At 36.2% G+C, this 22,610-nt stretch overlaps 2 protein-coding genes across 6 annotated transcripts; both read left to right on the top strand.

Moving 5' to 3' along the window:
• Positions 1-5,566: 5,566 nt before the first annotated feature.
• LOC112294170 (putative WRKY transcription factor 11) lies at positions 5,567-8,659 on the top strand. Its single transcript, XM_024544388.3, has 4 exons — positions 5,567-7,039; positions 7,159-7,625; positions 7,747-7,872; positions 8,000-8,659. The coding sequence occupies exons 1-4, from the start codon at positions 6,596-6,598 to the stop codon at positions 8,118-8,120; spliced, it is 1,158 nt and encodes a 385-aa protein (XP_024400156.1). The 5' UTR covers positions 5,567-6,595; the 3' UTR covers positions 8,121-8,659.
• Positions 8,660-13,436: 4,777 nt separating this feature from the next.
• LOC112294355 (uncharacterized) lies at positions 13,437-17,924 on the top strand. 5 transcript variants are annotated; one of them, XM_024544677.3, is made up of 10 exons: positions 13,437-13,851; positions 14,440-14,604; positions 14,823-14,869; positions 15,053-15,109; positions 15,272-15,344; positions 15,454-15,509; positions 16,336-16,572; positions 16,756-16,865; positions 17,098-17,165; positions 17,310-17,924. In XM_024544677.3, the coding sequence occupies exons 2-10, from the start codon at positions 14,446-14,448 to the stop codon at positions 17,553-17,555; spliced, it is 1,053 nt and encodes a 350-aa protein (XP_024400445.1). In that variant the 5' UTR covers positions 13,437-13,851; positions 14,440-14,445; the 3' UTR covers positions 17,556-17,924. The 5 variants fall into 5 exon arrangements, with proteins under 5 accessions (XP_024400445.1, XP_024400444.1, XP_073396221.1 ...); XM_024544678.3 differs by lacking the exon at positions 13,437-13,851 and adding an exon at positions 13,875-14,103; XM_024544676.2 differs by lacking the exon at positions 13,437-13,851 and having other exon boundaries at positions 13,872-14,604; positions 15,311-15,344.
• The last annotated feature ends 4,686 nt before the right edge of the window (positions 17,925-22,610 follow it).

Here is a 22,610-nt window from a genome sequence, read left to right as displayed (position 1 = left end):
TAAATGAACATCCATGTGTATGATGTGGTTGGGGGTTGTGGCATAGGAAACAGCTGCCCAGCAGCATCATGCAAAAAAAAAAACTGATTAACATTCAAAAAGGTAAAATAAAACAAATCAAAACACAAAACCAAACAAAATGCTTGCCCCTTCCAAGGAAGGAGTTGGCTTATTTAGAATTTTTGAAACCATTGGGGAGGGGTTTGAAAACTACATGAGAAGGCCTTGTGTTCCTCCTTTGCTTGTATAGAGATGGAACCCCTTATTATCCAAGCTTCTATTCATTGATTTTAACTCTTTTTGTAACATTTTTTTTAGAACTTCTTTTCATTTGACCATGTGGCCATTCCACACTTCCCTGTTCTCCGCACCCTTTGAGCACCTTGGGATGTGGCATGAGATGGTATTTGTGAACACAATCTTATAATCAAGTCAATTTAACAAGAGCATGAGAGAGCAAGTGAGTGAAACAAAGCACAACACAAATGGGAGTGTGTGTGCATGTGTGTTGGAGTATTGCTCTTATTTTAGTGATCCCATTGTTCAATGATTCCTCTTTTCAAGTTTGATTATTGTTTGAATACTATCCTTTTGTTGATGATTTTCACATGGTTGTTAGAAGTCCAAGTTATTTTATGTGAAAGAATAGACTAGTTATAATGAATATTTAAATTTAATGTGATTTGAGACATTGTGGTTGTATTTGAGTTGTGTACAAATTCTAAAAGGGCAAATCATACTAAGAATTATCTTCTTCTTCTTTTTCTCAAAGAAGCATATGTTCAAGTTTATAAATATTTAATCTTATAAAAAGTAGTAGATCTAAAACGAATTTATGAATATGATTGATAAATGTTCTTCTTCTCGATAGGATTCTATCTTACTTCTGTTTTGTTTTCTTTTTTCTTTTTTCAATTGTCGTCATTCTTTGTATATTTGTATACATCAGCAAAAGTAGTAATGGTGATGGAAATTCATATACCAAACTCTATTAAACTGAAAACTCTACAAATTTCATCAAACTGAATACATGTAACTTCAAAACATTTTCACCTCTAAAATTTCATGGCATGTCAAGTGTACCAGATTAGTTGATTTGTTGTTCAATATGGGAAAATATAAATTCATTTTAATGTGTGTATGTATATGTATATATATATATGTGTGTGTGTGTGTGTGTGTGTGTGAGAATGTTGATTACCTCGCCAAATATATTGTCAAAAAATGCTTCATCTTTAAAAGATTGTGATAATAAAATTGAAATGTTGAAATTTGAAAAATTGTCATCTATCAAATAAGTATGAGTTTATATATTTATTTATTTATTTGTACACACATAAAAGGTTATCCAAAAATTGGTGAAAAGTGATGTAAAAGACAAAGCATGTGTTCAAATAGGATTTTAAATTCACATTGCTTGTGCTCAACAAGGGCGTCGTCTTGTTAGATGTGGCAACACGTCATTTGCTCCACTACCATTTGTTTGTGTGCATGGTTGAAAATCCTTATTGGAATCAATCCTACTTCAAACAGTAGATTCCATGATGCCAAAATCAACTCAACTTCATTACTTAATTACTTATGAATATATGTGTGTGTTTGTATATATATATATATATATGAGTGTGTGTGTGTGTGTATATATATGCAAAGAAAGTGCAATGAATGTGAAGCTCATGGAGAAGATGTGAAGGGAAGTTTGTACCCATCCAAAGTCAACCACCCAGGACTGACTGTGCACTGACTTTTACTTTTTGTAGACCGTGCGTTGACTGGAATGCATTTGACTTTTCACGTTGACTTTTTATACAGTTGTGATCCACACATCTGCCGCCAAATGTCCAAATCTCCTTTCATGCCCATCTCCCCATCTCTTAAGCTTGGATGCGGATGAAAAAGAAATTATGCTCATTCATCCACTGTCTGTTCCCCTTTCCTGGGCTCTTTTTGTGTTTTTGGTGAGGGGGTTTTTTAATTTTTTAAGTTTTAATTTTCTACCCGTTAATTACATTTTAAGGGCATCATCCCCTTGAGAGGCCAGGGGGGTGGGGGGTCTAATTGACACATAATCTCATTATTATCCTCTCTTTCAATCGATTTGTTTATTGATTTCACTGTATTCTAAGTAGATTGAGAGATAGATTTTTTCCAAGCAAGAGATGGGTCTTCAAAGACAGTGGCAAAAAATTGTAATACTTTTCTCATGTTCAGAAGAATTCGCTGGTTTGACAACTTCTTATGTTGATAAGAATAAAACTTTTTAAAACACATTCAAATCTGTAGGCAACCATATTTTAATTTATTTTTTTATTTACTAGTCTCAATGTTTTGTTTTGAAATGGTATGTCTTCTTTGACTGGAACTTGAACTTTCCCATCCACTGCATTGCCATAATTATCCAAATTGAATGATACTTTGGGTTCTGTTCCTTGGCCAACGGAAGCCAAGCCAAACTATCTATTGATCACAGCATCTTGTAGCGCATGTGATGGCATGATTTTGATGGTTTAGTTTTTTTAAACATTTACTGTTTCATTCAATTCTAGCCATGGCAGCAGCACACTTTGCATGTGGGCTGTGTTTGTGGTGCTTCTGTAGACAGAATCCCTCTTGTGTTTTTATCATTTAAAAAGTTGTCATGTGCAATCACATGTAAAAAATTGACTTATTGAAAAATGGTCAATGTATTCTTTATCCTTTATACACACACACACATAGATTTTGTGGAATACTGTTATTGAAAAGAGTATAGAAGTATGTGATATTGCAACACATGTCTTATTTTTCTTTGATACTCAACGTTTTTAAATTAAAATTAAAATTTTCCACTGTTCCAAAGGACATCAATCTTATTAAGATTTCTGTAAAGACACATAGTTATATTTATTTTTTAAAATAAATGTATGAAAATTATAAAACCATGAGAAGTGCCTTCATTGTGATACTATTGTGATAATATCGTGATAATATCATGAATCATTAGAGTTGTGATTCATGATATTTGAAGAACATGATTTGGTTTCTTATGGATTTCTCAGCTTGGGAATATAGCACACAAACTTTTAGCACCATGTCTTACAATTGAAGAGATCCACCTTCAAATGCAAAAGCTAACTTTGAACACTTTAGGTGTCAGTAAAAAAACGTTCATCCACATTCATCCAAATTCATCCAATGCAAGCTCAAGGGCGTCCTTACCAACAGAGTCAAAGTGGGGAAAGCTGTAAAGACACAGATTCCCTGACAAGACATATCAAGGCATTTGGTTCGTCCCGGTAAATGTGTGCCTTCAGCTCATTCATCCAAGTGTTGCAGATTATCCATCCATCCACTCTACCGTGCACCTGCTTTAAATATATATATATATATATATATATATCTTTGTAAGGATTTCGTGTGTCCTACAAAATAAAATGCCTCGGTGCACAACATTTCAATCACACATGCAAAGTTTAATCTGATCTCCTTTCTCCATCCAGAAAAACGAAATTTCATCCAAATGAATGGATGTTTTTCATTCCAACGACACTTCTGCGAAGGTTGTTGATTATTCCCTTTGAAAGTTGTCAGTCTTTCATTCATAACATGTTGCTACCCCTCAGCTTCCATTCAGGGTGAATAATTCATCAATTTTAGCATGTGTGTTGAACTTGTGCCCTTGAGAAACTGATAGTGTTGGAATTTTGTGCAGGCAAAAGGGGGAAACGAGAGCATATTAGAGAAAAAAAAAAATCGACACATGCATTGACTCAAAATTGGACAAGCTTTTATAGAAAATTAAGAATAAAATAAATTCTGGTGGTGTTTTGTCGTTCCCATTCTGGTCTATAAAGTGCGTTGACATTTGCATGAGGTCAACGCTTTTCAGATACTGTTTGTGGAATGCGTGACAAAAAGTCAACCGCGTTTTTTTTTCTTATTGTGTGATATGCAGGATGCTGTGTAATGATTAGCTACTTATTCCATCTTTTCCTGTTTGTTTGTTTGTTCCCGCTGCTGCAAGCATATATTTTATGTTTGGTTTCTTCACATTAATTTGCATTGGAACTCATTGTACTACTTGGGATGTACTCTTCATTTAGTCCCCAACTTAAAGTACGATTGGAAATTGAGGCCAATCCCCAAAAGAACTTGAAAAAAACAGGAAAAAAAAATTGAAAAAAGTTAAAGTTGAATGTAAGTAAGTCACAATGCTTGGGTTTGTCAAACATGATGCGGAGAGCCTTTGACAAGCTCTGGGAAAAAGCCTGCCAGCAGCTCAAGGAAAAAATCTTCAACGTTCAAACTAGTACAATGAGACTTTGACAGGAGCCTAACTGATGATGCTGGGCAGCGGGCAGCTGCTGCCCCAACAAAAGTCTCACTGCATGGTCAATACCTGCCCCACCTGCCCCACCTGCCCCCTGACCCCCCCCCCAAAAAGTAAAAGAAAACCCTTCCCTCTATTTGTTTATCTATCATTTTGTATACTGAACAGAGAATCCACTGTCAGCTGCGGCTGTGTTGACCAAGGGTGTGTGTATCTCAGGCTATTAAAACTTTAAAGCTCTCTACCCTTAGAAAGCTATGCTAGAATCCAATCCCCGATGGATGAAAAACGGAACCTCAGTTCTACCGCATTCATCTTCTGAGGGGAAGGATCCCCCATGCAACCTGAGTGGAATCCGTCTCACCATGGATTCATGCTTCCTGTAGAGCTTGACCATTAGGCATTCATTCTATCTACCTCGTGGAAACAAAAAAAATTAATAAAAACAATATAAAAAAAGAGTTATAACTCATGGTTTGATAGACTTTATGGATTGATATTGCATGTGTGGTCATGAGTTCATACTCATGTTGTAATGTTGGATTTAGGTTCTGAAAAAGGTCTTAGGTCCATGCTCACTCCTTTGGATTTTTTTGGGTTCAATAGGCGGGCTTATTTATTTTTTTATTATTAATAATAAGGTGGTTTTAATAAGATCAAATTGATGCAATGGAAGTCATTTGAATTATATCAAATGGAAATGTATTTATTTTTATTGTTATTTTTGAATAAAATTATATGGTAGGCTCTGGAGAGATGTGCAAGTTAATTGTCAACCTTTGTATTTTACATGTTGTTTTTGATGCACTGTTTGTGTGAACTATCAGGACATTCAATGTCAATGGCTATAAATGGTTCTTCTACAGGGACAAGTAAAGTACTAGTCTTTGCAATGTCTACAAAGGCTGGTATCTAATATATAACTTACAGTCCTTTTTTAAAATAACACTTGCATGACACAATGACACACTCTTGTTTTTAGACAATCCTTTTTTTCTTTACAACCCACTTTGAAAAACATAATCATTTTACCATTATTACATTATTTTGTTGTTCTTTTAAGGAATATGGGTTACATTGTGATCTTTGCAAAACAAGTACAATATTAATCCATATTACCACAATGCACCAAATGTTTCAAAGACTGCGATGGAGGAGAAGGACATATCGTCTGCCTTCCGCGCGTGGCAACCAAGCTTTCTGATATGCTCTTCTATAGAACACATTCATTGAGTCGCCTGCTGTCCATGACCCGGCAGCCAGCCCGCCATCGGCTCTTCTCACAGTGGGACCACTGCACACACACACACTCTCTCCCCCCCCCCCCCCCCCCCCCCCTCCCGGTCTCGCTCCCTACCTCCCGCAGCTTCTTCGCCCAGCTCTGCTGTTTAGATGCTTCACTGTTAGTTGAACGATGGTACCGTAGTCGTAGCACTTGGCAATCGATCGTGTGCGCTATGTTACGGAGCGTGTTAAGTATCGGTAGATGTTTCGGTTTCTTACCAAAGGTTGGAGGTTTGCGCTTTGGTCCGTGAGAAATTGGCTTCAAAGCTGAAAACAGCCCGAGTTTGCGAGGGCAACACTTCTGCGTTTCTCGGAACGAGCAGCAACAGCAGAAGCAGCGGCGGAGGCCCATGATATGGGTTTTCTGTGATTGTCTTGTAACCCAAAATAACTGGCACTAAAGACGTCGCGGCGCGTTGAGCAGGCAGAAGAGGGTCTCTAATTCTACATACAACTAGTAGTTGTGGCACATCCCGCGCTTTCTGACTGTCGTTGAGTCATAGTGTTAAATTGCATGTATAATAAAAGACTGGACTCTCTGAACGCTACCGCATACGAAGCGTTTCTAACCGCAAGAGATGCATCGCTGTTCCCCACGGCAGGGAACTCTGGAAGTGGAAACGGTTGCTAGTTTGAGTTCTCTCACCAAAGTCGAGCATTGTGCAGTACAGTTCAAGGTTAAGTTAAGAATCATGCGGGGCTAATATACCGGCCTTGAACACAGCATAGTCATACTTGCAGGAAAACTCAGAACATGCTTGCCAGGAATTACAGCTTTATTCTATATCGATCCTCCTAAAAATACTGATTTAGTCGGTTGCGTGTGCCGAACGTGTTTCAGATGTTTAATCTGTTCAACCGTACCCGAGACACCAACAACAATACATCAATTCATCTTGTAATCCCTTGTTTGTGTCTGTGATATCAACCGCTCCACGTGGGAAGACTTCTTCATGAAAGTGCTCTAGTAGGCAAAGTTTTCGAGACGTAGTTGTGGCGAACATGGGGGCAATGGAGATTCTAGATTACAACAACACATTGGGGAAGAGAGACAGGGACTACGAAGTAAAGGAAGCAGCACGTGTGGGAATAGAAAACGCAAGGCAGCTACTTCAATCGCTGACGCAGGTGCAACCCCCAGTTGTAGAGGAGGAGTACGACATGATGGCTGGCACTGCCATATCCAAGTTCCAGAAGGTGGTGTCCTTACTCACCCGCACAGGCCATGCACGATTTCGAAGGAGAACTCGTGATGCCGTCACTGCCAGTTACGCAGGCGTCTTCCTTGAAAGCTCAAACTTCTGTACAGATAATACGCAGGACGCTTCGAGGGACAGAATCGTCTCATCGGGTCATCCCAGCCCATCACCGTTTAAGTCGACGTTCACGCCAACGTCCTCCTCCAAGCATCCGCAGTCACCTGAACCGCAACGCACGTTATACCAGGTACAACATTGAAACCTCTCAACTCCCCACAGAATCTTGAGATCCTTGTCTGTAGTTAGTCTTTGCCCCTACTATTCTTGGCATGTCTGATCGGGAGATGGTTTTTCCCAATTGGTCAGGTATTTCCTGTAAGCTCTACTTCTGCTGGTGAGACTTCTTCCCCCACCGAGCATGCGATGGGCGTTCATCACCCTAACCCGCATCAGATTCTTCACAGCTCTATGATGCAACAAGATCTTTCGGAGCACATGCAGCGTCTAGCAACTGCTTCTTATCGGTCAGCTGCCCCTCGGTCAAAATCGTTCAGTAAACAAGAGACGGGCAGCAAGGAGACGGGCGGCGGGAACAGTCCAGACAGTTCATTGAGCTCAGGGCCTCCACAGTCGGCGACAACCATGCCATTCTCAACCATGAGTGTGCACGATGCTAGGGCCGCAGGTCAGCAGAATGTGAAATCTGTCGAGCCGCCATCGGCATTGCCCCCTCGCCCTCAGCCATCGAATCCCAGAAAAAAATGTTCGGGAAAGTCAGATAAGAACGGCGCGACTTGCGCGATCCTTGGACGATGCCATTGTTCCAAACGCAGGTATATGACGCACGTGCTAAGTCCTGCAAATTCGGACATGGAAATCTGATTGATTTCGTTGTTGCTGGAATTTGAAAGGTGACGTGAAATTCTACTCTGATACTAGATTCGTTTTTGACAGGAAATTGAGGTCGAAGAGAACAATCACAGTGAAGGCAATAAGCACTAAGTTGGCTGACATACCTCCAGACGAGTATTCATGGCGCAAATATGGTCAGAAGCCTATCAAGGGCTCACCGCACCCGAGGTTTCGACATAAACCTTTCTTGAACTTGGCTAGTTCCCTCAATTTGGTAGCTTGCTGTCTGCATGTTTTGGGGCTTTGATCACTTTTAATCATAGTTCTGAATTTGAGGCTATTTTGGCATGCGCAGAGGATACTACAAGTGCAGCAGCATCCGGGGCTGTCCAGCCAGAAAACACGTGGAGAGGTCCATGGAAGACTCAACCATGTTGATTGTCACATATGAAGGCGAACACAACCATTTGCGCTAGTTACCCGCCAATGGCGGATTGGCAGTACAGTCATAATCGACAACAAGCATGTTTATTGCCTCAGCACTACAAGCTTGCCGTGTGGTGGAGTAAGCGCAAAAACTACTCAATGCTCTTCATGATCTCTGCAGGCATTTCGAGTTTATACCCATTTTGTACTCCGATTTTTTGTGAACACATCAACTAGGATAGAAGGTCCACCATCCGACGACGAAGCCGGCGACTTGCGCTCTCATGCAGTGTTCGAAGGCACAATTGACCCGAGGTTCGTGCCCGACAAGAAAATACCTTCAAGTTACTACGTCTGCCCACAAAGCCAGAAACAAGCAGCTTATAATAAAGACTAAGAGTTGGCACAAAGTCGAAGACATCTGTGGACTATGGTTTTCGATTCTTCGGCGAAGTGTCTTCCCCTTTGGAGTAAAGAGAAAGAGAAAAGCACTTAAAGTCGAGTATCCGTAGGAATGTACATAAAACAATTGGATAAGTTATATAACCCATAATGACTTGCAATGGAAGCAGGACAATACACCACTGAATACTTCTGAGTGCGTCACCTACAGCCCACTGCCTCCACATTTTGTCTGGTGGAAGCTATTAGTGATGATTCCAAATACAACAGAAAAAAATATATTAGTCCGCGATGAGGTTTCCCAACTCAGTAGTTGCGAGGTACCCCAAGTAGGGTTGCCTGAATCGTGCTCTACACAAATCCCTGAGCTCACAACCGCACGTAATTCTAACAATCCTCGAACGGATAACTAGTCCAACATGGAGGAGACACAAGATGAGAGGAACTGTGAACTGCGTTCTTTCGTGCTAAAGTAAAATGTCCTCGAAAACAGCCTCGCGACGAACATGAATCGAATGGCAAGTAAGAGAGTAGATTTTAACAGTAAGATGTGTCGCAGTGCCCACCATGCTCTCACTTCCCGAAGTCGCTAGATCCAAATTTAAATGAGCGAAGCAGCGCCTCTAAGATGCGGAATTCAAGGCGTGAAGGGCTGAGCACCCATGACCCATACAGCAAAAGTGAAAGAACGAGACAGCAATCCAGTGAAGAGTTGAAATATATCGCTGCAGCAGCAAAGGCACATCAGAAGATTTTGTGAATGGAAGAGACGAGGGTGTATATATATATATATATATATATTGGATTGAACTGATCCTTTAAATAATCTGAAAATTCATTGACACACAATAATACAATTGGCATTAGATTTTATTACACATTGTTTTACAAAATTGTATCCATTACCTTTAGCATTGTAGAATTTGAAATTTTAGTTCTGTAGATGTGGTATTTCTCTATCCGTTTCTGTTGCATAATGAAACTTTCAAAGTATGAAGCTTAAGCACAACTTCAAAACTGTTAAATAAAATGTGTAAAAAAATCCAAAACAGAAATCTTTGAAGATATTGATTTGAGACTTTGAATTCATACTTTGCACCAGGAATTTGACACTCTTGCAGCACTTGTGCACACGATCACTAATATTTGAAAATCTAGATGCCACAACATGGAAGCTAACTTGAATGTATCACTCAAATCCTTACATCAGATGATCTAACATACATATTTGTACGATTGTAGTACATGGGAGCTACTCAAATTGCATTGAGTATAAGTGCCAGTTTTAAATACACATGAAACACTGTGAGCATGCAAAAGTGACCCAAAGTATGTATATTGGACATCATGACACAATCCTACATGCACAGTATCTGTACCCACCTTATGACCAAAACATAAAAAAAAAGTATGCATATTTGATTTATGACTAGATCCTTAATATCTAGAAGAACTTGAGATGGGTAAAAGTATTTAATAAAAAAAATTGTGTATGGAAGATATGAATGAGTGATTTTGAATATACAATTAGGAAAACTATAATAATTTAAGTTTGTATCTAAACACTTTTCTGACCTAGCTTAACATAAGCATTTCATTATTATTCTAAATAGTTGTACTTAAAATATCAATTTCCAAATACAATAATTTTTTTATCTATGACATTACAAAATAATGAAAGTTTATTTTATAAACAAAGAAAATGGAAAACCAGAACAAAAACCAAAAGTTCAAAGTTGTTTGCAATGGGACTCGAATTCCATTTTTTGAAAGTGGATTTAGAAAAAGGTCTTAAGCACTAATGATAACAATGTGCATCAGAATTAAAAATGCATGCATAACATGCTTAATACAACCAAAAACTTTTTTGATATGTTTTTTTAAATTTTGATATGTAAATTTAAGTATTTGTTCATAACTACATTCTAGAGTGATATTTAACAAAGATCAAAGTATGATTTAGATAAAAATATGAGTGATTTGAATAAGTTTAGCAACCTGAAATCTGAAATAAATTTTGCGATTTGGGTTCAAGATGTCTAACAGTAATTCAAATAAACAATTTTCAAAAGCTGTGTACAGTAAAATGATGATTTCATAACACTTTAGTTTCCTGAACAATGATGCTGGTAATAATCCTCATATAAAAGTACTATCCATAATTGGAAATATAAGCATTAAAATATTACTATGCTTTTATGTTCTTGAGTACCTTTTCAAAATAAAGATAAGTTTAAGATTGAAACAAAATTTTATTTCAGTTTTTATAATATATCTCAGAAATGCACTAATATTTGATTGTCAAAATGAAAATATATATATATATATATATATATATATGAAAAGGTGAGCACAAATTATAATGTCCACAAGAAACATGAAAAAATTCCAAATCAGTGGGTTGTTAGAAAATTTATCACAAATTTAAGTAGATATAATGTGAATTGAAATTATGAGCTGAAAATAATGATGATGTTTCTAGTTTCAAAAACCTTTCAAAAAAGCTTTTGTAACTGTTACTGAACTTATGAATAAAATATTCTTCAAGGTGATTGAATTATGCTTTATATTTAAAAAGTTGGAGAGATGGAAAGAGAATTTTTTTGTTAATGCTACATCTCCATTTGATATTGCTACACCCTAATTAATATCTACATTGGTGAAGTCAAGCAGCAATTCCTTTATTGGGGTTTTTGATGGCAGAGTGTGAGTCATCAAAATGACTCCCTTTTATTTTTAGACAAAAAGATGCACCTATAGTATCAAATAAATAAATAAATAAATAAATAGTTAGAAAACTTAAAGAAGTAGAGAAGTTGAGCTAGTAGTAGGAATATGGCTCTTTGAAAGAATTCTTATATATCTTTCTAGGATAATTATATTTTTGAAAGGTTAGACTTCATGTTATCTTACTATTAGTTGTGATTTGTAGCAAATTGTGATTGGTTGATCAATCAATTGAAGAATTTATAAATACGTAAGATTATATAGCTGGATTTTTTTCTTATTTATTTATATTGTAAGGTCTTGGATTTAGCAAGGACTCAACACACAATAAGTTGATGGATCTGGTAGAGATAGTAATTTGGAAGTTGTTGTATTTATAAAACATTCTTGGCGACAACATCTCAATCATGTTAAAATGAGTTCTATTAGTGTTGGAGACATTACATAAGCCAGAAAATATAAACATTGTGAAAGGAATGGACAACAAGGACAAATACAACATGGTGCCATAGACAATGATGGAGCTATTGTTTTAAAGACAATAGAGATGTGGTTTTGATGATAGATAGTGTCAATGGAGTTGATAATTCACATTCCTCAAGAAGAAATATCACTGACATAGAATTTGGCTGCTTGCAAGAGTCTCTCTATTATTGTTTGGGTTTTTTGAATTGGAAGCTCTACATTCTATAGTATATTGCGGTGTTGTTATAGTGCCAAATCACCATTTGGTTATTTGAATTTCAAAAAAAATAAAGACATTAAATTCAAAAAGAATATAATTGCTATAGATATTTTTTAAAATCCAAAAATCAGAAAGGTTTTAATTAAATAATAGATGATTATACTTCTACTTTTGTTTTTGAAGTATCTATTGAACATGTTGGCATTTAAAAAAAAGTGTGGTATAAAATATCAAAGCCAATCAAAGTTAAAGTGTACAAGGTTAAAGTTCAATCTAAGATATAATATAAAACTATCAAAAATATTTTCTAAAAATGTATATTTTAATAACTTTGAATCAATCTAAATTTTAACAAACTATGCCAAAAGCATATGCATAGTTCTAAAACCAAAACAAAATATGAAGATGAAGAAGACATATGTCTATTTTTGTAGTTCTTAAGTAGACTTATTTTTTAATTCTAAAATTAATACTATTAATCTATAAATAAAGACTTAGCGATGAGTTTAAAAAATCTAAGAAAAAAATTATTTATTACAATTATACAAGTCAAAACAATAGAAAAAAAAAAAAAAACTGAATGGACAAAGCTTCTAGAATCAAACTTTTAATTCAATTGAAAAGATGCATGGTTTTGTTGCAAAATATTAAAAGAGGTCATATTGATGTTATTAATTTAACATAGAAGAAAAACAATAAATGCATAGACATTAAAAATCAATCCAAAGATATTATCTTTTTGTCCTTTATGCAATTCTTTGTAAAGAATAACTAATATATTATACATTTTGGAATTGATTGTTTGTCTATTGGATTTATAATTGGAACTTCTTTTTTATTTCATAAAATAGCCACAAGTCCAAGAATTTAGAGATGTTAGAGGGATATTTTTGTAGAAACAAAGTGTGTTATAAATAAACAAACATCTAAATTTTAAATGATTTTGTATCATTTAGTCTTTACCTAGAATTTTATGTAAGAGAAATAATATTTGGATATAAAGAAATGTATATTTTTCATAAAACTGAGTTCTTAAGAAATGTACACATTTTTAAACTAAACTAATCCAACATAACAGAATACATACAAGTATAATAAAAAGTAACATGCAGTAAAATAGATACCAACCAGACCAAGAACAAGAAAAAGAAAAAGAAAAATCATTAGATTCGGTATAATTTTTTTTAAATCATTAATTTCATCATTTATGCAAGAAAATATTAAAAAAATAATAATAATCATAACTTTAGGCAATATAATATTGGTTGATTTAATACTTGTCTTTTATTATGAAGTCTACCTTAAGCTCAATATGCTTGGCATCTAGATTTTCTTTCAATTTATGCATTGGGTATACCTTGCTTTGCATCAGGAAAAAAAAAAAAAAAAAAAAAAAAAAAAAAACAATAACAATAACAACAATACTTAGTCAAACGGTGATGGGACCCGATGCGCCTTGGGTCGGTGATCGGTGGTTGTCTCGGTACCCTAAACCCGCGCCGCTAAGCGCCGCAGCAGTCGAGGAAAATGATCAGCATTGACGCGTCGAGCACAGACAGCCAGTTCATTGTCCAATAAGCCTCGGCGATGGTTGTGAGTACGTGAGGCGTGAGGAATTGGGTACATGAGATCGAGAGAGCAGGACCGCCATGACCACACTCCCGATCGTCAACTGCACCCGATCCCCCCATCTGCATCATTGTTTGCAGTAGTTGCTGCACATCGATGTGTCTGCAGCGTGGGGCACTGAATCGATGTAGTGATCCTGGATGGGGAACCGCACATTATTTGAGATTTCCCCCAACAGAATGTATTGCGTGTGTATGTGTGTGTGTGTGAGTGTGAGAGTGTGCGCTTTTCCCAGAGAATTCGATGCTTAATGTTATTGAGTTCGATTGGCTGTGCTGAGGAGAAGCTAAGGAGAGTGGAGTTCAGACGGCCGCAACCGAAATGCTGGCTGCTTCACTGTAAGTCAACCGCTGGAACAGAAACGGTTAATTCCCGTCATCCTCCGCTGATAGCATGGCCCCCCCATCTCCAGTGTCCAGATTGCACTTCTTTAAACCTATCCAATTTCCCAGTCTGTCCACGACCGCCATTTTCGCAATGCTCTTTCCAACATACTGTAGTTTTCTGTCCCCAAGTGTTTCTGTTTCTTTTGGTCTTTTAGCGAAGATAGTGCTTTACCAAGCTCTCTTCCTCGTGGAAATTGGCGAAGTGTAAGTGACTATGCTTTTGTCTGCTGCATCGTGACCTAGTAATGCAGCTATTCTTTCTCCACGGGGGCTTGCGTAGCGACCTAACTAAAGACTGAGTAGAAATGTCATTTGCAAACTGGTGTGCCGTGACAATGATGGTCCATCAGTGTCAATATACAACTGGTCATATGAGCATATGGTATTCCCGATTGTAGAAGTTTGGTTAATTGTTCTCAAGTTTTTATTATGGCTTCTTCGGATTTGCGACTGGTTCGCGACAACAGTCGCGACACCCAGCAGTACCTTCTGAACACCCAGTTTCTGTCCAACGGATGCTCTGGTCGAGTGCGATTGCAGGACTCAATGTGTGACAAGCCTGGCCCTTCCAGCCCCTTGATGTCTACAGCACTGCCGCTACTTGCCAACCACATCTATGGCACCATCTCTTCCCCAGCTACGCTCTTGGATTCACCGATACAGACCGAGCTCTCCACAGATCCTCCCACTGCCTTCAGTGAGCAGGTGAGACATGAACTTCGCAATTGAGAAATTAATTTTTCATCAGAGAGCATCATGAAAAGCATGCTTGATGGCTGACTGGCTGAATGTTGAGCGTGTGTTTGCGAATAAACCACTGCTCAATTCTTAAACGTACATGTTATAATTCCCACATCAAACACAACTCTAAAGGTACTTCTGTTAAGGGGTGTGGCCTGAGGAAAATTCGTTGACATTGACAGGAAGACGATATCCTGCGAGAGCTCGTCAAACGACATGGAACGAAGAAGTAACTTTTCTTAACATAGCGTGTATTCATTATTGCGGGGGGGATATAAACTTGTCTATTCATGCGTACATCTGTGGAGGATCCTGTCTTTTAAATTATCATCCATAGGATTATCTTATTTATTTATTTATTGCAGGATGTATTTTGGTGGTTCTGACCAACTTACGGCTTGTGAAAAAACAGATGGCACATTATCTCATCAAAAATGCAGAAAAAGACACCTCGCGAGTGCAGAAAGAGGTATCAGTATGGTTTCTTGCCCCCTCATCAACTACAATTCAGAATCAGTGAGTTTTCACCTGGGTATCAATAATAACTAACGAAACAATGTGTGAAGCTGGATGTTGTGTGTAAGATCGGATGACTTGAGTCTGTGCCTGTGTCTTTGTGGCTATCTCATAGATGGCGCACATATCTTCACATGTGCATGAACAAAAGTAGCTGGAGTGCTGAGGAAGACCACCTACTCCTCCAGGTACATTGTTCTCACTTGGGTGTCAACGTGTGATAATCTCAGAGCCCAGAATCATTTTCAGTTCAAAACTGTCATCCTTTCTTACAAGAACACTTGTGACATGTTGCAGGGCCACAACGCATTCGGGAACCGCTGGACAGAAATCGCAAAAATGGTTCCCGGGAGGTATTAATTCACCATCTAGACCATAACTTCTCGAGGATTTTTATCTTCGATTTTCTCTTAAGCAAATTGCTTACTGGACGCATTTTTTTTTAAAGAAGCGTTCCAATACCCTCACCGAGAATACCTCCGCCAATAATAATCACCACATAACTTCACTGCATCCGTTCATCAGTGCGCCCTCTCCTATACCGTCTCCATCTCCAACCCCCACCTGCTGCAACTACTGCTACGTAAGACTCCTGCTGACTGGTCGTCCAGGAATAAGTCAGAGTCCAAAACAGCCTCCACTGTGGCATCGCCTCGACGCTCAAACGGGGGATTCCACGACATTAGCCCCGTTCGCCGTTTTTACCTTTTTTATACCGTCATTTGAGAGGCATGTGCTGATTAGGTTTCCATTCTGTTTAAGGGTTCAAGGACGTAGAGCCGATCAGACAGGTCCCAGAAGCCTGCACTGAAAAAGTTAAGGACAGTACCCAAAACCAACAGGCATTCAACGTGAACGGTACCCCTAATCTTATCTTGTGATTCAGGTCTCATCAGTGCCACAGTGGAGTGATGAATTCATTTGAGCCTTAGCAACTGATAAAATCTCTGATCTGGCCCCAACAGTAATCCCTCCTCTCAGCCATTTCGATATCCATAAAACCTCTCCACCTGCTGGCACGGGTGATTGGAACACGCCGGGAGTACTTTCTTGGCTCCATTTACCCCACTACCAGAGCCCCCTCCGAGAAGCTTCAATGCTTAAGCTGAAACAGTCATACGCTACCCTAATTGCAAGTTTGTGAGGCTCACCAAGGCCTTCGTGCGATCCTTCGAGCAGGACGGACAATGCTGTGAAGAACCGCTATAATGCATTATGCACCAAGAGATCTCACTCGACACTGAAAGCAGGCAACGGCTACAACGCGGCTTCGACTGGAAGAATACACCACATCGAAGAGGCATGGAACGAGGCCAATGCTTACTGGCATGGACACGACTCAAAGCGCACCAAGCGTAGAAACCAAGACGACGACGAAGACGACGACGGACGAAGACGAAGGTTCTTCGGAGCCCAGTAAAACTCCTTTTTTCCCACGCCTCGCCTCTTTGTGTCTTCCCCTACAATAATAGACGATGTAATTTCCAACCTATGTGTAATTGTAATGTAGAACTAAAACTATAAAGAAAACAATATACAGAATATGTTATAGTATACTGTATGGATCATCTAGCAACCAAGGGAGGAAGTCGTGTTCAGAGCTACAAACATGGCATGCTTGAAATCCAACCACATAATATCTGAGACTTCTTGCTCACCACTTGATTTTACCATTGACGAGATGCCTCAAGCAAATTTTGACCTCCATCGTAAGTCCATTTGCTGTAACAAAGCCCTTATATTATCCCCCAATCCTTCTATCTGTGTATCTGTATTCAACCCCAACAAGAGATTTGTTTGCACCAATTAATAATGGTTTTCAGTAAGTGGGTGTAGATCGTACCATTCATGTGTCCTGCAGCATTAGTTTACTCAAGTTGTTGGTTTAAGTATTTAGCATGTGTTGGTATGGAAATCTGAGGTGGTTTCAAAATTGTGCAGGCATGAGAATGTTGAGGAAGCAAGTGGGTGGTGGCAATCATGCTTCAGACAGTAGAAGTTTGCTAGAGGTCCTATTCTGTCGAATTTGTACATGGATTTGCTTAGTCTGCAAATTTGTGTGCCCATTTAACCAATGACTAAATATAAGTAAACATAACACGCATATGATACATGGCATGTTAATTTAATTAGTAGGAAGGTTGAATTGTCAGGGCATATTGCCTGCCAGCGTGGATGACTCCGCCACGTCACCCAGAGATGGCCCCGTTGACATGGACGAGGTGATGGGGTGGTTGCTGACGTCAGCACAAACGCCGACACCCACCATCGATTGCAGCGCAGATTCTGTTCATCCATCCGTCTCGTCTTGTGGTCGGATGAAGTCCCCGTCTGCCATCCTTCGGGTCGATGCTGAGCTGGACGCTGAGCTGGAGCTCTCTGACATCAAAGAACCCTAAAACCCTGTCCACCTGGCAAGCCAGCACTTCGAAGCCTCCGTTATGAGAAGCTCTCCCCTGCCACGTCACATGATTTCCCTGTACAATAAAGAAAGAACGAAAGAAGGTAATCTGTAATTGATTATCTCAATTGCAATGGATAAATTGAGCACTTTCAGTTTTACTTGAAAGATTGGAATATGCGCTTAATCATCACAATTTCTTGAATTCTTTTTATCTTTTTTTTGTTCTTCATTTTTAGTTTTAAAGTAGCAACATTGAGGAAACCCACTTGAAAGGCCCCAAGCACTCAAAAAGTGGTGGTATATTTCTTTAAAGATCAAATAGCAAAACCATGTATTTAAAATAAAGTTATCATGTTCTTATAAATGGCTTGGCATAAACTATTCAAATGAAGTGCTTGTACAGAAGGTAACTCACTAGTGTGTGTTTACTGAAATGTTTGTCTCTGGAAATTGAGTTTGAAGCTCAGTTAGTTACATTATCTTTCATAATGTTAACATAACTCAAAGGCATTGTTCTGTTTGTTTAGAATTGGGAAAAGTCACCATCACATTTAAATTATTGAAATGGTTTGTAAATGATGTGGGCTTTCAGTGAAACTTGACACAGGTAATAAAAATTCACAACAACCAGAATAATAAGAATGTTATCAAACAGAAAAATAATTGTGTAAAATTTTTGATATCAAACTTATGAAAAGTATTACATTGCTTATTTGTTCAGCTTAGAAAATGTAGAGAAAATTGAAATTGGTCAACTACCTGGTTATCCACATTTCTTACAATTGTGACTTGAAGAAAAATCTTAGTGTAATGTAACATAGGATTTATAATGTAAAATAAGGCTTAATTTGTGTGCACGAATAATATTTAATTACAGTATCCATGGCCCTTGTCACTTAAATTTTTTCTGTTACAGAGACATTTTTTTGCCAAGACACTTCACAATTTAATAAACCACCACAAGTACAGGTTGATGAACAATGTGGAACTGATTCCATTGTAAGTTGTCACACCCTGCTTGGACACAATAATATCACAAATACAAGAGATTTTTTTGGGTTTGGACAGTGACAATTTGTAAAAAGAAGTGATGTTATTTTGTATTGTATCATTTGTATAAGTTTTCTGCATTTCCAGCATTTCAAAAAAATGTAATCACATGCATGAAATAAAGATAGAAAGAAATATAATTATATCAATTTAATTCGAATAATTGATGTGAGGAGCAAATACCTTCACACAGGAAGTGAACAATTAATACTGAAGGGTACAATTAAAAGATTGACGAATTTTATAAATTCACCAGCAACTCAATAATAAAAATAAAGATCAAATCTGAAAGCAAATATCCTTTTTCATTTACTTTTTAATTTATTAAAACTAAACACAATAAATATTCTTCTGTACTTATTAAATTTTCAGAGTTAGGTGATTGTGCATCACAACCACCAATTGTAGAAAATGTAGTATTCATCATTGAAATTTGAAATTTTTGTGTAACTAATGCCGTTAAATTATTGCATTGATACAAATATGTTGAACATATAAACAATAGTTATTCTTTTGAGCAAAAGTACAAACATCAAATTTCATTTAAACTTATTTAAGTACTATTTAAGATTTCATAATGTTGAAATATTAGTTTTTTTATTTTGTTTGTGTGTATGTATGTATATAGTGAATCCATCACAACCAACTTGGAAATTTACAGTTTGCTTCCTTGACTGTCAAAGACTCATGAAAGACTTTCAGCGATTTTCACTCTACTTGCCAATGAATAAAATTTTAAAAATGCATAGGATGTCCATGCCTCACTCAAAATGTATTCTATTTGAAAATTTTCAATCACCCTTTATAACATGTGACAGTGCAATCTTGTTGTTTTAAAATTCAACTTTAACACTTTGAATATGGATACCACCTAATTTTTTTAACACATGGGATATAACATGCATGTTTGTTCTTCTCCAACAACCTTTTTAAAAATTCTACACTTTAAAATATATTTACATATTGAATCAGAAGAAGAAAAATGTGTGAAACATGTTTTGTACAACGGGAATTTATCATGACACATCTACAACTCTAAACACTGAACAAACTTATTGTCCATAGCATTCATGAGATATTCCAAACTTTAAATTTATAAAGGATTTATTATCCACATTTTGCTCAAGAAATCCACTTGGTCCTACATGCACCCCAAGAGAGAGTATGGTTTAGGGATAACTATATGGGATTGCATAAATGCCTCAAAGAAACTGTTTCCAACGATTGCTACTGAAGGAAGATAAATATTTGTAAAATATGTACATCAAAATCAAGATTTTGAATATGTTTGATACTTCTTAGTGTATCCACTACCTCAAAATGATATAATGCATGCACATGAAAATTGTTATATATATATATATATATATATATATCACTTGCATAAAATTGTGGATTGTAGTTGTGTACACAACACTTCAATGCCACTTTCTCTACTGTGTGTAGCTAATGCAACTTTATAAAATATAAAATAAAGAAAGAAAGAAGTACACACACAAACATTGAGCTTGGAGGGAGGGGGCTGCAAAACCATCTACCCTAACCTTGACTCCACAGATGACAACCCTAAAATCATATTCACCCACAACCTGGTTTGCCAATAGGGGTCATGTGAGCCCAAAGCTCAACACCACTGTCCATCTGAAATCAGTTTTTCTAAACCACAAATGGACAAACTCTGTGGATTAATGTTACAGATATACTACTAAGCCACATTATATTGATAGAATGCTGGATTTAGAATTGCATGTTTCTAATCAAAAACTTGGCTTTTCAAGGGTGTGAAAGAAAGATTGTGCCTTGTACATGTGTGTGCAATCAATTGTTGAAATGGGATTGTTAACACTACTATAATTCTTGATATTGTCACCACAACTTATTCTTTATAAATTTCTAATAATATTAATTAAAATTTAATTATTCTATATTATAAATATTAACAAAAAATATTGGAATTTTAAATATATATATATATATATATATATATATAATAAATGGTAGGCTATCCTTGTAGTAGCTTTAGCAATATCATATATATATACTTTCTTTCTTGAAGCAATGTTTTTATCTATATATATATATATATATAATCTGGAGATTCACAATTTTTAAATCAGAATTTTAGTAATCTATAGTTGGCATATGTTTAGGAATTAGTGGCTTTCTAATTGTACTTACTTTTGTCTTACTATGAAGCTTCTTATCCTTCTTACTATATTGTTCAGTTATTTACGTATTGCTTGCTATTTACTTGTAACTTACTGCTGCAATGTGTGGAGGTTGGTTGACAACTGAAGGTATTTGTTATTGAAGTTAACATTAATTCACTAGCTTAATAAATTTAATTAAGTGAACGTATTGCAACATGAATATTCACTTCTAACTACTACAAGAGACTTACTCTAATCATCCAGTATTAAAAATTACTATATTAGTTATTAGATTGTTCATCAAGGTCTAATTAACACACAACTATACACTTTACAAGGTCACTCAACTACTGGTCAGCTACTATGTTTACATGACAATACTACTAACTTATTATCATGAAGTTCTAAATTTGTGATCATGGTATATTTGACTGTGTGAGAACAACAGTAAAACATTATATAAAATTTTACACAAGCAATAATACGTATATTTGTTCATAATGTTTTGATCATTCTTGTATTTTAACAAATAACCATCATGGCCCTGTTTCTTTAGATACTGTTATAATCATATTAAGTAAACTGTTTGTGTAATACCACAATTATGTCTTATTACTGAATTTTGAATATGTCGAATACTGTTGTTAGTACTATTTTTTTCAGTCAATTTTAGTTCAATATTTAAGCTTAGAGTTTTATTTAGTTCTTTGAAAAAATGTTTTAATTGAATCCTTCAGAAGTCTCCAAGACTTAAATAGCTCAGACAAAAAGGATCAAACTGAAATGTTCTTAATTCAAGAAAAGGTAAATACTTTGCAGGTTTCAAAAGTCTACTTTGTATGTACGTGTATATATATATATATATATATATATATTTATTTATATATATATATTTATTTATTTGTGTGTGTATGTAAACACAGATATGTATACAAAAATTCATGCATACCAATTATTTACACAATAATAGTTTTCAAAATTACACAAGTAAAATAAAACCAAACATAATAATAATAATAATAATAATAATTACAATATCTCAAAACCAATTACATTACATATGTATACTTGCACTTTACTTTTATATATTTATTGTAGCTCTGTAACCTTGATTTATAACCTGTCCTCTTTTTTTATACAAGGAAAACTATGGAATGTATATGCATTCAGTATGAATCTACAAAATAAAAGTCCAAACAAAATCCAAAATTTAAGAAACATCAATGTTTTCAACATAGATCAAAGCTGTTTTTATAACATTGCACCCATGTTCTGTGATCTAATATGGGATATATACCAATAAAAAATAAAAAATAAAAAATCCTAGGATATATGGCAAGAGATTTTGGTCTTAAAGTTAAGATTGTAACAAGTTTGGAGAATAAGTCTATGCAATGAATGAATTGATTTTGTAGCATTGAGACTTTAAATGGGAAGTTATAAAACTTCTCATTAGTGCACATATTTTGAAGTACTTATCTCGTTATGTCAACGATATTCAGCAGTTACCTTTTAGAATCATATCTTAAAGTAAGTTTTTTATTCCAAATACATTATTGGTGTTCAAATTGATAATTTAACGAACAAGGAATATGTGACAACTTCCCTTTTTTTTTTTTTTTTTTTTTTTTTTTTCTTTTTTTTTCTATAATCTCCAGGATTTTTTTTTTAAATGATTAGTACCCTACTCACACATGTTAAATTGGAGAGAACATAAATAATTTAGCCTCCTAATTTTTAATAGTACATGTGAACAAATCAATTACATCTCATTCTCTAAGATCTGTTATAATATTATGAACTTAAAAATGACTAAAATCAATAATAAATCGCTTTCCATTTCGCCCTGT

This window comes from Physcomitrium patens, chromosome 17, assembly GCF_059467195.1.
Source record: "Physcomitrium patens ecotype Gransden chromosome 17, ASM5946719v1, whole genome shotgun sequence".
NCBI lineage: Eukaryota > Viridiplantae > Streptophyta > Bryopsida > Funariales > Funariaceae > Physcomitrium > Physcomitrium patens.
Note: the sequence above shows the minus strand (reverse complement) of the source record. Positions and strands in the feature narration are given on the sequence as shown.